The following is a 14,860-nucleotide window of genomic DNA, read 5'->3' as shown; positions in this document are numbered from 1 at the left end:
GAGAGAGAGCTAATTCTTCCATCTCTATAGGAAGTCAGTAAGTCATTCAGAAAATTGAAAAAAAAATAACAGGAAAGCATGTTTATATATATATATATATATATATATATATATATATATATATATATATATATATAAATAAATAGCAGAAGAAACAAAGTTGGAAGAGTTTGCCCTAGGGAACTGGAAACAGGTGAAGCATAGGACTGTATTTTTTTTAATTATAAATCTTAGAGAGTTATTTGATTTTTAATAAGTTTTAATAATAGAAAAAAGGGTATATTAGTCACATACTAAAAAAGTTAAGCAGAAATTGCAATGTTAACATCAGAAAAAAAAAGAATTCAAGGCAAAATGCATGAAGAACAAGGAGGCTGTGCTGTATGAATGGACAGTACTCTCCACCCAGAAGGCACAACAGGCATTCATTCACACTTCTGAGACAGCCTTGACCAAAATCCATGAATAAAGCCTGGTGTCATGGCACACGCCTATAATCCTAGCTGCTTGAGAGGCTGAGGCAGGAGAATTCTGAGCTCAGAGCCAGCCTCAGTAATTTATCAAGGCCCTAAACAACTTAATAAGACTTGGTCTCAGAATAAAAAATAAAAAGGGTTGGGGTGTGGCTCAGTGGTTGAATACCCCTGGTTCAATCCCTGGTACCAAAAATTAAGAATAATAATTTAAAAATAATAAGTGTTGGTGAGACTCTCACAACTGTGCAAGTGTAAACTAGTGTATATTGAAGAATTCTTTGGCGGTATTTACCAAAGCTGAGCATAAATACACTGAACACAAGCCTACAGAAATTCGAACAATCCCCAAAAGACCTATAGGGGAATAATTACAATGGCATTATTGTATTAGCTCCAAACTGGAAACAGTACAAATGTCCATCAACAATATGATAAGTACAGGAAATGTGGTACCTTCCTACAATGGAATGGCACAAAAGCAAGAATGGATGATTTCTGTAATCACATAGATTAATCTCAAACATGAGGTTGAACAGAAGCTAGACTCAAAGAGAGCACACTGTGTGATTCCACTATATGAAGTTCAAATACAGGCAAACCAACACATCATGTTAGAAGTCAGGATGGTTAGGGAGGGGCAACTCAGGAAACATGCAGAGGCAGCTTGGGTGCTGGTGGTTTTCTTTTTTTGTTGAACTAGGTGCAGGTTATGTGGTTGTTTTCTCTTTTTGAAATATTTTTCCGTGTGTTGCACTTTACGAAAGATGCATACACCTTCAGACATGACCTAAAAAATAAACAAAGTGAGCTGGGCATGGGAGCATGTACCTGTAATCCCAGCAGCTCTGGAGGCTGAGGCTGAAGAAACGCAAGTTCAAAGCCAGCCTCAGCAACTTAGCAAGGCCCTCTCTGAAAATAAAAAATAAAAAAGAGCTGTAGATGTGGCTTAGTGGTTAGCACTTTTGTGTTTTGGTTAAGCACTTCTGGGTTCAATCCCTAGTACCAATCAATCAATCAATAAAATTAAAAAAAAAATAAGCGTGTGAAATTATAAGGAAAATGGACAAATCCACAATCATAGGAGATTCTGAAACACTTTTCTCAGAAATTAATAGGGCAAGCAGATCAAAAACTAGTGAGAAAATAGACTATGGAATCAACAATATTAGTAAACCAGATCTAATGAACTTGTAAAAATCATGAACCCAATAATACAAGAACAAACATTCTTTTCAAACTCATATGATCATTTATAAAAATGGACTACATGCTGTTCTTCCAACCAAGTTCTAATAATCACCGAATAATCAACATCATACAACATTCTCTAACAACAAAGCAATGAGATTAGTATCAAAAACATAACAAAAATGGCAAGGAAAAAAAAACTCACATAAAACTGACAGTTTAAAAGCATGTGTTTAAATTATTCATGAGCAGAGAACAAATCTTACAGAATGACAACGCAAACCATCACCTATCAAAACTTGGGGGAACCTGTTAAAGTGGGATTTAAGGGAACATTAATAATTATAAATGTATATATTAAGATGAAGAAAGTTTAAAAATTCATGAATTAAGAACTGAACTCAAGAGGTAAACATGGAGAGATATATTGGTCTGGGTCAGACTGTCGGTGCTTTACGTTCCCGCAATGCCAACCAGAAAGAAAACTATTAAATGAATGCAAGAGGATCCAGGGCAGCCTTAGGAGAGTTCCATGCTCCAGTGTGGAGCAAATAAAAACAGCAAAGAACCTCTTTGAGTAGACCCACTGGGAGCCAGTTGAGCCTGCAGACCTCACACATTCCACCCTAGCTAGCACCACCTTAGGCTGGCCCTGGGCCACAGATTAGCTCCCCACAACATCAGCATGGAGTAAGGACTCCTCTTGACTTACGACCATCAGTACCTTGTTCTAGGAACACCCCACAGGAATAGCACCTGTCAGTTCTGTGTTTGGTCCCCATCTGACCTGCTCCAAGTGATATCCCCTCTCACAATATCCCAGGACCATAGTAACTCAAGATAAAGGGGAGGAGAGCCCTAGACTTCTGGTGTGGTGTAGACGGCACTTGGGGAGACTGAACTAAATCAGGTGGAAGCTCCCTGAGTTGGAATGGCATTAATTACACCACTGTATATTTCCATATGGATATATGCATGGTATAAGTGGTGCCAAAAATGGTCTGAAAAGATGTCTACTTCTTTAGTAAGAGTGGTTATCATCAGGCAGAGCTCTGAAATTGCAGGAGGTGGTCAAGGGAAGTTTCATTTATCAAATTTTTATTTATTTGTTTATTTGTGATACTGGAAATTGCTACCACTAAGCCACGTCTACAATCCTTTTTTATTTACTTTTCTTTCTTTCTTTTTTTTTTTTTTTTGAGACAAGGTCTCCCTAAGTTGCCAAGGCAGAACTTGAACTTGAGATTCTCCTGCTTCAACTTCCTGAGTGGCTGGAACGGCAGGTGTATAGCACCACATACAACTCAGTTTATCAGTTTATTATTTTATGGTAAGAATGCATTCATATGCTACTCATGTAATGTAATAAAATTATTTTAGAAAGAGACTGAAAAAACATAAATTGTTAACCACAATTTTCGTTGGACAGGGGAATTATAAATAATAAACTACTTTTACCATAAATTTCCATACTTTTCCATTTGCTGTAACAGCACCACCAAAAGAACTTTCTCTGATGATGGAATGTTCTGTATCCCTGCTGTTTAGTACACAGAGCCACTGGTCCCAGGTGAATATTGAGCACTTGAAATGTGGCTGGTGTGATTTGAAGGACTAAATTTTTAATTGTTTAAGCACATGTTACTTTCATAATGGGGGATGCTATTTTGAGAAACAAGAGACAGCACAGAAACCCCTTTTCTAGACAAGCTCCATAATTAGCAGCAAATTTAATAATATATAAAATATCCTTCACAGGATCTGATTTATAAAGGTATCAAGAGGAGGGTTGTGATGATGGCTAAGAGTTCTGGCACTTGATTCAGAGAACCAGACAAATATCATCCCTGCAAATCACAAAGCTGTGGGGCCTTCAGCGAGTTACTAACCCTCTCTGCTCTTTTATTTATTTGTTTGTAAATTGCAAAAGTAACATTATCACTTCACAGGATTGTCATAAGAATTAATAAAATGATGCTTATAAAGTCCACAATACATGCCTTGAATATGGTAAGAGTTAATAAATGTTGGTTACATTGGTGTTATTTGTATTACTATTAGGTGATGACCTTGAGAATACTTAGTCAGTTTAGATGTTTAATAAGCCACTTGTATTAAAAAGCATTTGATAGTTAATTCCCCATTCCAGTTCTTTCCCCATTTCAACACTGATCAATTATTATGAAGTTCTTCTCTAATGTCTGTGATCATGGCAGTTTTTCTTTCAAATGGTTGGATGCCTTGAATGGCTTTTAGACTCAATTTAAGGACCAGTTTGCTAGAGTGTTGCTAAGAGAAAACGCATCTAATATGCCAAAACCAAATTAACTCCTAATACACAAGAGGGTATACTTAAGCAGTAGGCAGTTGATAAAAATATAAACACTTATTCTTCTTGTTCCATGTGGACTTAAATTTCATTATTAAACTTACATCTGCATGTCCAAACAAAGCATACACAATTAGCACAATTTCAGAAATCCAATCATCTTCAAATAACTTATTTAACCAAGGGATGATACAAAGTCTTGACAAATAATTTAACCCAACAATTTGTTTTTTCTACCCAGCCTGGGGTAGAAAAATTATTTTTTAAAAAATCCAAATAAATCTCCTCAGGAACAGTGATCATATTTAGCTACCCCTCTTCACCACCACCCGTTTCCTGATACTGGGGATTGAATCCAGGGCCTTGTGCATGCTAGGCAAGCATTCCACCACTGAGCTACATCCCCAGCCCTGCATTGGTTATATTTTAAAGGCAACACTAACATTGTAAGATATTTTGTAATTCAATCTCTTCTATATGCCAGCTACAGCAGATTTTTCATTTTCAATATAATGCTATTCCCTGTTGAGCCCTAAGGAAAAATTTGTCATTGAACATATAGGTATAGGTGGGTGTGTTTCAAAAGCAATCAATTGGTTGACACATTACAACTGAAATGGCTCTGCTTGTTTTAGCCCCGGTTTTCTAGCAGAATTTCTCATCAATACCTGTATGTTGCAGATATTCAGGATAAAAGTATTTATTAGGTCAAACTTGGCAATTTATGGCTTCAACATAGAGCTTTTTAATGTCCTGGTGCCTGGAGATGGTTTTCCGTCAGGTAAACTGAAAGAACAATTTCCCTCACTCAGTGCTCATGCAGTCATGATCCTTTCTCTGCAGGTGACACCTCTTTTATATAGATAGCAGGTTGAGTTCTAGGCTTAAAAAATCCAGAAAGGGGCAGTCTTAGCAAGCAAAATCCCTGCATTACCCTGAAAGCCAGGGAAGAAAATTGAGATTCACATCACCATCAGGGAGCAACAATCTAAACATTTGTTGCCATGCCTGATCTTTGGAGATGTTAGCATTAGCTGTAGATGTTACTGGACTGTCAGGTGCGGGGGACGGCTGCATTCCAGACAAGATCTGGAATCGAGGATCAGCTGCTTTTTCTCAGAGAAGCCCAGCTAGCCTTTGTTCCTTTATATTAATGGACTTTCTCTGATGATCTAGATGGTTCTCATTCCAGCTGATCTTCACGAAGCATGCCGAAGAGGGGGAGCTCTCCTTTCAAATCATTTGTGCAGACAGGTTTCTGATCAGATTCAAGTCCACATCCAGGGCATGTGGTGTCTGTAGCTCAAAGAATTACTGACCCTAATGAACTTTTCTGAATTCCAAGTCTACTGCTGTCATATTGCATTTGCTGACCATTTTCCAGGTTCCCCAAAACACATTAAGAGACACACACACACACTCCTCTACCCATTAGATTCCATTCCCATGTGGCATCCAAATACCTTTTCTGACTGAAGACATTGTGGGACACTAAGCTAGGACAGCACCTGAAGCATACAGTATTGACACTCAAAGAAGGTGCATTGAAAGAAAAACTGTAGAGCCCTGGAGTTAGGGGTGGAGGTAGGGATTACATCTCCAAACCTCTGCAGGTTCTCACAGCCCATGCCAGTGGCAGCCAGGCCTGAGGGGTGGCAGCAGGGAGAGACACATTTGAAACTGCTCAACAAGTGTATCTTGAGGGGAGAGATAAAAAGTGAGTTCCCCCACCTCTGATTAAGTACAAGCCAAGGTTGCACAACCATCTGACATGGAGACTGTAAAAAAGAATTAAATCTCAAGGTAGTTGAATTGGAACAACTGAAAAGAGAACAGAGGGAAAAGATGGGAAGGAAAAAGAAAAAAGAAAATTTAAAAGGAAATATGAAGGAAAGCCAGAGTCTAGGGACCATTCTGTGCAGACATTTGGTCAGAAACTGGAGAGTTCCTGAGAGGGTTGGCATTGCATCCTGGTCCTTGGACTCCAACACTACCCATTCCTGTCCCATTAGCAGAGTCCTTGGGCCTGCCCTCTCCCAGGGAGCACAAGGTCTAGCTGAGTAGGGCTTGTTCATCTCTTAAGAAGCTTGGTTCCTAGGCAGAGAAGAGGCTGGACTCTCAGCTCCTCTGTGCCTTCCCTAGTGGGCATCCAGGATCCTTGGAGGGCTCAGGAGGGCCCGAATCCTGAGGACTGGGAGAGACAGGAAGGAGCCCTTCTCCTCACTGGAGACCTATGGCCAGAGGATTTGGCTGGACTTAAACCCCTGAGCATCCTCTGGCCCAGCCAGGCCTGTACCTAGCAGCAATCTTATGGGTGGATCCCTGAACCAGCCCTAGGAATTGACTGGCAGGTGGAACAAGGCAGTCCTCTTTCTAAAAGATAATATTCCAATGGTAGGGCTGCAGTGGCAGGACGTGGTCTAGGACCTGGGGCAGACCACGTAGCTGAGCCTGTGACCCTTAGAAGGAAATTTTCCCTCTGAAACAGCTTTGCTGGTCTAGGAAGGGAACCTGGGCCCAGACCCTGAGTTATCACCTCAATGGGAAGAGAGGCCTGGGGCCAGGACAGGATGCTGGATGTCTGACCTGGGTCCATTTAGTGTCTCACTAGCCCAATTAGGAAGACAAGAAACTCACAAAGAGGGCATGGGTGAAGAGAGAGGAAAAGGATGGAATCTACTTGTTCCCCTCATTTCTGTTCTTTTCTTTTCTCACTTCCCTTCCTGGCCACTTCCTACCCCTTGAGGGGATTCAGCAGAAACATACAGGCAGCCCACCCCCAGCCTTTTAGGCTGGTGAGGAGCACAGCACCCATCCTTGATCTTCCACCTCTTCTACTTGCCATCTCAAGCCTGATTCCATACATGTTTCCCATCCATGCATCATTCACTCCCCACCTGCAACCACAATACACGCACACTTGGGGACAGTACTTAACCTTAACAAGCTGGTTAAGGTGCCAGCTTGTTCTGTGGAATCAACCTGGTAGGTTTCCCCTTTGCTGGTTGACATCCCCTTTGCCTGCTCTGATATTTGTGTTGTTTCTCTTGTTCAAGCCATAGCAGTCTGGTTCCCATAATTACCCCCCACCCCGCTTCTAGAACTCAGAGGCTATTGTTTAGAACTAGGCAACACACACACACACACACACACACACACACACACACACCATCACACCATAGTCTCAACCAAGAGGATGTTATACACTCAAGTGCAAGTGCATATGCACACACTACTGGAGGAAATTCCTGTGTTCTAGCCTCTTCCCAATCCAAGTGGTTTCACCCCTCCACCCAAAGAGTTGGAGGCATCAAGAGCAGGGCCAGATGCAAACACCAGGCAAAATCACAAACACGAAATCACACAAAAGATCTCAATACGAGGCTGCTAGGGGCTCCTTCCTTCCGCGATTTTCTCCATCGTGCTGCAGGCCTACTCGGTCACCCTCTTCTCAATCCCCCACAAAAAGTCACCAAGCCCAGTTCAAATCGATTGTTTTATTGACTGTTTACATACAGACGAGTTTAGAAAAGGATGCAGGCTTCCGGGGGCTACTCCTCCCGGGGCCACGCTTGTGCTGCGCTTCGCGGAGAGGGCTGGTCCCTAGGCCTGAAACCCCACCCCGACGCTTTCCTTTAAGAACGAAAACCTACCCCTGCCCGAGTCCCCGCGCCACGCCCACCCTCTCCCTCCCTCCCTTCCTCCCTTCCCACCCACCTGCCTGCCCGCCCGCCCCGCTACTCTACACGGTCACACTTTACAGAACACAGATTTCTCCTACAGACCACGCTGGACTAGGACTACACGCCTGGCAAACTCTATTCTCGCGGAAGGAGGGGCGGGGCGGGGCGAGGGGACCCGAAGACCGGGGAGTGCTTTCCCGGTCGGGATCCCGCTGCAGTCACGCGCAGGCTTTGTGCGTACTAGGGCGCCAGCCCTCCGGAGAAACTCGGCCCCAGGGAGCCACAGTCGGCTTCCTACGCCCTGGCGCTTTCCGGCTGGAGTCTGGGCCCCGTGGAGCCGCGGAAGAAGCTGTAGTGCATACCGTTTTCCGGAAACCGCAACACTTGGACAACGAAATTGGCCCCGAACCAAGCTGACCCCTTTACGGAAAAGGGGCGCTCGGTCCTGCGGCGCTTTAAGTTAGAAGACAGGCGGGAGAAAACGATTCCCTCCCACACCCCCTGACACACGTACACCCAGTTTTCCCAGAGATTGGAAGGGGGTGTTAGCACCAGACCCAGAATGTCGCTGTCTTTGAAAGCAACGAAAATGTGAAAACCAGAACTTGGAGCCGAAAGGCGCCCCAGGCACCCGGCTCAGCTCCAGCTGGACAGAAGTAGGGTCGGGGTGGAGAGGTGGGGAGACAGAAGGATCTGATTCCCTGTCGGGCGTTGAGACTGAAACTATTCGGCTTCTGGGATGGGCAGCCCTGAAAAGGCGGTGTAGGGGTCGAGGTGAGACCCACAACGCTCCACTATGGGGTCATCTACTAGAGGTCTGGGGCCAGAAACAGCTATACCACCAGATGTTTCCAGTGTCTTCGCGGATTTTCTCCGACTTCAGGGCCCACGGATGGGACGGGCTGCGGGGCGGAATTCGCAGATAATCGCGATAGGAGAGAAGGAGTTTGGATTTGCTTCGCCGTTGGCGGGTTGTGTCTATATGGGGAAATAAGAGGATCATTGTATTTGGGGGAGTAGACAGAGCCCACCGGGATAAATACGGCTATAAGTAACCAGGGACTAGTGAATTCGCCCCACTTCCTACTGGAAGTCCCTAGTAGTCAACGTTGGGAGGGACAAGGGGGCGGAGTAAGTGAAGTTTGAAGGCAATGGAACGGAGGGATAAATGATACATCTGCCAGCCCTAGGTTTCCGCTCCCGGGCACCCAAAGCGGGGGTGGGAATGGGCGGTCCAGGCGGGCTGGGGGCTCAGCCCGCCGTCTGCCGGTAGTTGCCATTAATCTCCTGGGCGATGTTGACTGCCTCCGCACCCAGCGGCAGCCGATCACTGTACTCAGAGCCCGCCTCGAACTCCTCTTGGTTGGCCTTGGACTGGGACTCCACCAGTGAGCATGCCGCCAGGCTCTCCTCCCTCTGCAGGTCCCCACTTGGGTCTCCCTGCTCCGCGTCTTCATCAAGGCTCTCCCCCGGCGCCTCCTCCGGCTCCTCACCACCCGCCTCGCCGCCTGCTGGGTAGCTTTTCTCGGATTCAAGGTAGGAGGCCCGCGGGTCGAAGTCCGCAGCGATGCGCTTCTCCATAGGGTCAGCGACCTGTGGCCTCAAGATTAGACGATAGGGCTTGCCGGGGTGTTTGGCCAGCAGATGGCAGCAGGCGGCGCCCAGCAGGGGCACGGTGGCCAGCACCAGGAGGAATACACTCACCGCCACGATGACTAGCAGCGAGGGCAGCTCCTTTTTGGTGGCGAACACCACCTGCACATGGCAGGCCTCCCCTGCTAGTGCCAGGCACACTGAGTAGTTGGTGCCAGGCCTCAGGCCGCGGAACCAGTAAGCATTAACGCCTTCCTCCACGCGGGACCACTGCACTGCCGCGCCGCCCCCAGCTGGACACAGATAGAGCAGGCGCAGGGGCCTCCGCCCAGGCCGCCCGGCTCCCGCAGCCCCGCCGGGCCCCGGACCCCAGCGCGCCGCCAGCGGCGTCAGCTGCACCCGCGCCTCACGCTCCGACACATCCAGTGCGATGACGCCCAGCTCGAAGACGTGCGGTTTGAGTTCTGAGCTTTGATTGAACGCGTGGTTAGACACGTACCGAGAGGGGTCCCCGTGGCCGCAGTGCTGCTCCTCGGCCGGGTCCACAGGAATCTGGTCTTCTGCTTCCTCTCCTTCACCAATCTCCTCCTCCAGCTGTGCCTCTGTCTCACCCGGGATGCTGACCCGAGCCAAGCCTTGGCCTTTGGTTTTGCCCTCAGGCTTAGAGGGCAGGACGCTGTTTCCCCGGCCTTTGTTTGTGGACTTGCGCTCGGAGGTCGGGCCTTGCCCATCAGATTCTCCCCCCACGCCGGGAGCGTGCTTAGGGGGCCCAGCTGCAGCTACTGCCACACGTACTGATGTCGAGTTGACACCCAGCTCATTGTGTGCACGGCATGTGTAGACGCCTGCCTCCTTGGCACTCAAGACAGGCACCAACAGGGAGCCGTTTGCTAGGGCCAGGAAGCGCGGGGTGGCTGGGGGCGCTGGCCATGCGGGTGCTGGTACTGAGGTTGGAGCCTCGGTCTGCGTCGGAGTGTCCATATCTCCTTCCCCTTGCCCTTCCTCTGCCAAGTCCCCGTCGTCCTCCCTGCTCAGAACGGGCGGCTCTAAGACAACTGTGCCACCTGGGATCTGAAGTTGCCATTGCAGGCGGGGCGTGGGGTGGCCTTCAGCTATGCAGTGCAACAGGAACACTGTGCCAGGGCGCAGCGGGGTGCCAGGCTCCTCAGACTGCGGCTCTGCACTAAGACGCACGCTAGGTGGTGCGCAAGGCAGGGTGGGCAGGCGGTGCACCGGCACCCCCTGCAGCGCCGGAGGCGAGGCACAAGCTATGGAGTCAGGCTCGGGCAAGGAGACCCGAGTGCTCGCGGCCCAGGCTTGCAGCCACACGAGGCCGCAGCCACAGTGAAAGGGATTGTGATACAGTTGCAGGTGTGACAGAGCGCTTAGGGCGTCGAAGGTGCCAGGTTCCAGAGTACGCAGCCGGTTGTTGTTTATGCGCAGAGACCGCAGGTCCGGCAGTGCGCCGAGGGCTTCCCGGGGCAGAGAACCCAAGCGATTGTGGTTCATTTTGAGCAGTTGCAGCGCGCTCAGGTTACGCAGGTCACTCCAAGGGAAGCTGGATATGAGGTTGTGGCTCAGGTCGAGGTTCTTGAGCTGGCTCAGCACAGCCAGTGCACCCTGCTCCACAGTGCGCACCTCGTTGTGCGCCAACCACAGCGATGTGACTTGCGTGACGTTGGCGAAGGCCCCGCGCCTTAGCACAGTGATCTTGTTGGCCGAGAGACTAAGCGTGGTCACGTTGGCTGGCAGTCCTTCAGGGACCTCGCGCAGCTCTTTGTAGGCACAGTCAGCAAACTGATGAGCGTACTTGTCTACACAGGCACACGGCTCTGGGCACGCTCCAGCCACTCCTACGAGTGCCAAGGCCAACCAAAGGGCTCGAAGGGGCGCCATCACGGTTCCTGCAAATAGAAGCCACGCGAAAAATGAGAAGGTGACTTATTGAATTCAGGTTCTTTCACCTTACAAGATCTCTCTCTGCAAACCTGTCTAGCCTAGACTCCACGGCTCCATAACCTCCTCTACATCCAGGAACTTCTCTTGGGCATGAGAAGACTCCCCCTCCGGACCCTGACTTCCTTTTACTAGGGTGTGGACCATGCTCTTGTCTTCCCTACTCTCATTCTTGAGCTAGCCCTCCAAAGGCTCTGCTGCTTGCCATTTGCAGTGAGCTCTGCATTGACCCTCTGAATGTTTCTAAGTCTTCATTTAACCCGATAAATTGAATACACCGAAAGGATATTTTTGCCCATGACTGGCAGTCCTTTCTGGAACCCTTTGTCCCACGAATAGCATGTCACACACGCCCATACAGGCACACAACATACAAACAGAAATTCAGGCATCACCATCCAGCCACCAACTAGAGGACCTGATGTTCTATCAGAAGGTTCACAATGCATTTCATAGACACAAACACAGACACCCAGACACCTACACAATGTACCCTGGAGACCTCATTGTTCTGTCAACTGAAACCATCATTTGTACAGTATTTTCACTACTGTGCAGTGTCTTCCTGTTTGTTGTGAGAACTGACAGCCACAAGGACACTAGTCCTCATACAAACTGACCTATAGGGACACAGGCCCATACTTTCATGTGCGCTAAGCCCTCCTCTGAGACCGAAACCTGAGCAGGCAATACCCCAGAACTTGCTGCAGAGTGGCTTGAGGCATGGGATCTGGGGAGTCCCTAACCACTGCATAACCTTCTCCATCCTAGGAAATGTCCTCCTCCCCTGGGCTATAGCATCCCTGTCCCCGTCCCCATCCAGGGTGGTTGGTCACCCTTTGATCTGGAAAAGGAAACCCTCCCCCATGTCTGGCCAGATACCTGTAGTAGGGACAGCCAAAGCTCCCCCCTTGGGCCCTACAGATTCCAGATGCTTCCAGGGGTAGAGAGGTCCCCTGCCCATAGGTCTGGGAGGTAGCCTCTACTAGCAAATAAAGCTGCAGAAGGTTTAAAATTCAGTGCCTTTCTCTCTATAGCCCCAAGATGCCCTAGGGACCCCCATAAAACCTCATCTCCAGTCTCACAAACACATTTACATAGACTCCCTGCCGCCCTTCCCTTGGGGCACCTGTCAGGTTTGTCGGAGCCCCTCCCACACTGTGTCTTTGGAATCCCACATCTTAGTGCTCCTAGGTAAGGACCCCTCCCTTCTTTAACCTCCCAGAAGGTGATGCTGGGGTCTAGTACTCTAGGCTGGACCTGTCCCCACCTGGGTTGAGGTTGTGGGGTGGTCCTTACTACTTACCGGCTGCTCGATGACTCCCGGTATGCAGCCTTCCAGTCTCGGTTTGGCAGAGCTGGGGTGACAGCCGTGGAGAGCTTCCTGCATCTGTTGCTGCGCTTGTGGGCAAAACGAGGGAGGGACAGAGAAAGGGACAGGTAAGTTTGAGGATTCCCTTGGCCTTAAAGTCCCACTTCAGTTTTTCCTTTCGTGTCTGTTGCCCCACTTCTCTCTAACTGCAGGTTGGAGAGAGTACTTGCGCGCCCCGAGGCTTGGCGGGAACGCGCATAGCCTCTCCCACCTCCTGCATGCTCTACTTTTGTTAAAGCCATAAAGACCCTCCCGAAGGCAGAGATACGTCGGTCACAAAGGGCACCACACACCCACCGCCCTAGGCTTGGCCCTTCCCAGCCCTCTGTACCCCCTTCCCCCTATTCCCCTACATTTATGCGCCATTGACATTGTCCCAGTCCCTTATCTCACTGCCCGCAAAATATATTCACTAACACACACACACACACACACACACGCGCGCGCGCGCGCGCACACACACACACACACGCACACACACACACATACTCCACACAATCGACCTTCACATGTTAGAATTATCCATTATCATGTAATAATCGCGTGTTGAGCTCTCACAACGTTCACACATATTTTCACAAGAACACCTTCACCCTGGACACTCACGCCTCTCTCTATTTCGCACATACACCCATTCACGCGCACTCACCCTCGCGCGCCTGTCCCGCCAGCGCCCGTGAGCTTTGCTGATAATTGAATGCGAGCCGTTTTTACTCCCCGCAACACGTGAGACAAACCATCTTTGAGGAATTTGGGGGAAGGAGACGCTCCAGATTGTAGTGGGGGCGTGTCTTTGCCTTTAAACACTTTTGCAAATGCAGGCAGTGGCGCAGAAAGACCTCCAGCGGGACCAACAGAGCTGCGCTCAGCCTGGCTGGCGCGGACCCTTCTCTCCCGCACCCCCCTGTTATCTGCCTCCTCCCCGAAGCCACGTTCAACACGATGCATAATTGATAGTGTTAGCAGAGCGCCTCACCCTCCCTGCCATTTTTGCCTGGATCTGGGCAGATTCAAGCCCTGGTCTCCCCCGCCCCCTGCCAGTCTGCCCCGCCAGTCGAGAACGCCCAGTGATGCTGGGAGCGTGGGGAAGAGACACCCACCTCCCCAACCCTCTGTCGCCACTATCCAGGCTCTTAAGCCGGAACTCTTTACGTCTGGTCTTTTGTAGTAAAACCAGCGCTAGTAGCCCACCGCCCAGCACGCCAGCTTGTGCTCACCGCGGGGTGGGGTGGGGCACGCAGGTATTTGCCCGCTGTCTCCCTGGAGGCTAGCTTGAGCGCACCCAAGTACCTCGCTCTCAGGTATTGCCAGATCCAGGCGAATGAGGTACTGACGTTGTAACGACGATGGCAGCAACAGGGATGGTTACAAAACGTCTGCTCCTCTTGAGCACTGGGGGCTGGGGACATAAGACCCGAACGCCCCCCCACCCCCGGTATCTTCACAGCTTTTCAAGCAAACATACAGTCAACCCCCGCTCTCCACAAGCTATGCCCCAAAGCCGTCTCACACCCTCACACAACAGCTGGCCTCAGCAGACTCGCGGACTCGCTGTTCCCTACTCTCCCTATCTCTGGCGAAACCCCGACATTTCTTTTAGCGACAAGGAGGCGGAGGCGCAGGGATGTCGAGGCATTTGGCTAAAATCCGTTTCCACCCCGTGTTGCCTACAGCAGCCTAGGAGACTGAGCTGCTGACCTGAAAAGGGGTACAGGTCCTGGGAGACCGGCGGAGCCCCCTCCCCCAGCCCTTCCTGTAGACACTGGGCTCTTGGGGCGCATTTGGCCCCCCAGTCTTCACTCAGGGTAGCGGTCTGTCTTGATGGGTCGATGGCGCATGTTTGGGGCCTCTGCGGAGATCAATACCCCCGATTTGAGTGTTAAGCATTTTAATGAGCTGGGGAGGAGGTGGGGGAGAGAGACCGGCAAAGAGCGCTGCATCTAAAGAGACCACCCGGCCTGGGTTATGAGGCTTCTTTGTAAATTAAATATGAACAGACTGGTGCACGCACACTCCGATTCCCCTCCCTCTCTCCTACTCCTGTGGTCGCTAGAGGCGGCCCAGCGAGCTGGAACCAGCGCAAGTTGCTCAATCAAGTCATGTTCGGAACCCAGAACTTCACGACATCTGTCCAGGCGTGAGGTCCCCACAGGCGACACAGGAGGAGGGAGCTGGGGCGCCCTTCGAGGGAAGGCGTCTTCAAGAAGGGCGGAGGGTGAGACCACTATGACCCGTCCCCACCGGGGACCCTGCAGTGGGACAG

General features: G+C 49.5%; 1 protein-coding gene across 1 annotated transcript; it reads right to left on the bottom strand.

Moving 5' to 3' along the window:
- Positions 1–8,278: 8,278 nt before the first annotated feature.
- On the bottom strand, positions 8,279–12,620 carry Islr2 (immunoglobulin superfamily containing leucine rich repeat 2). The gene is made up of 2 exons (XM_076848691.1): positions 12,532–12,620; positions 8,279–11,173 (listed from the first exon to the last, which is right to left on the bottom strand). Exon 2 carries the CDS (start codon positions 11,163–11,165, stop codon positions 8,928–8,930), a length of 2,238 nt encoding a protein of 745 aa, XP_076704806.1. The 5' UTR covers positions 11,166–11,173; positions 12,532–12,620; the 3' UTR covers positions 8,279–8,927.
- Positions 12,621–14,860: the final 2,240 nt, after the last annotated feature.

Source organism: Callospermophilus lateralis, chromosome 3 (assembly GCF_048772815.1).
Source record: "Callospermophilus lateralis isolate mCalLat2 chromosome 3, mCalLat2.hap1, whole genome shotgun sequence".
Taxonomy (NCBI): Eukaryota; Metazoa; Chordata; class Mammalia; order Rodentia; family Sciuridae; genus Callospermophilus; species Callospermophilus lateralis.
This window is presented reverse-complemented; position numbering and strand designations above follow the sequence as displayed.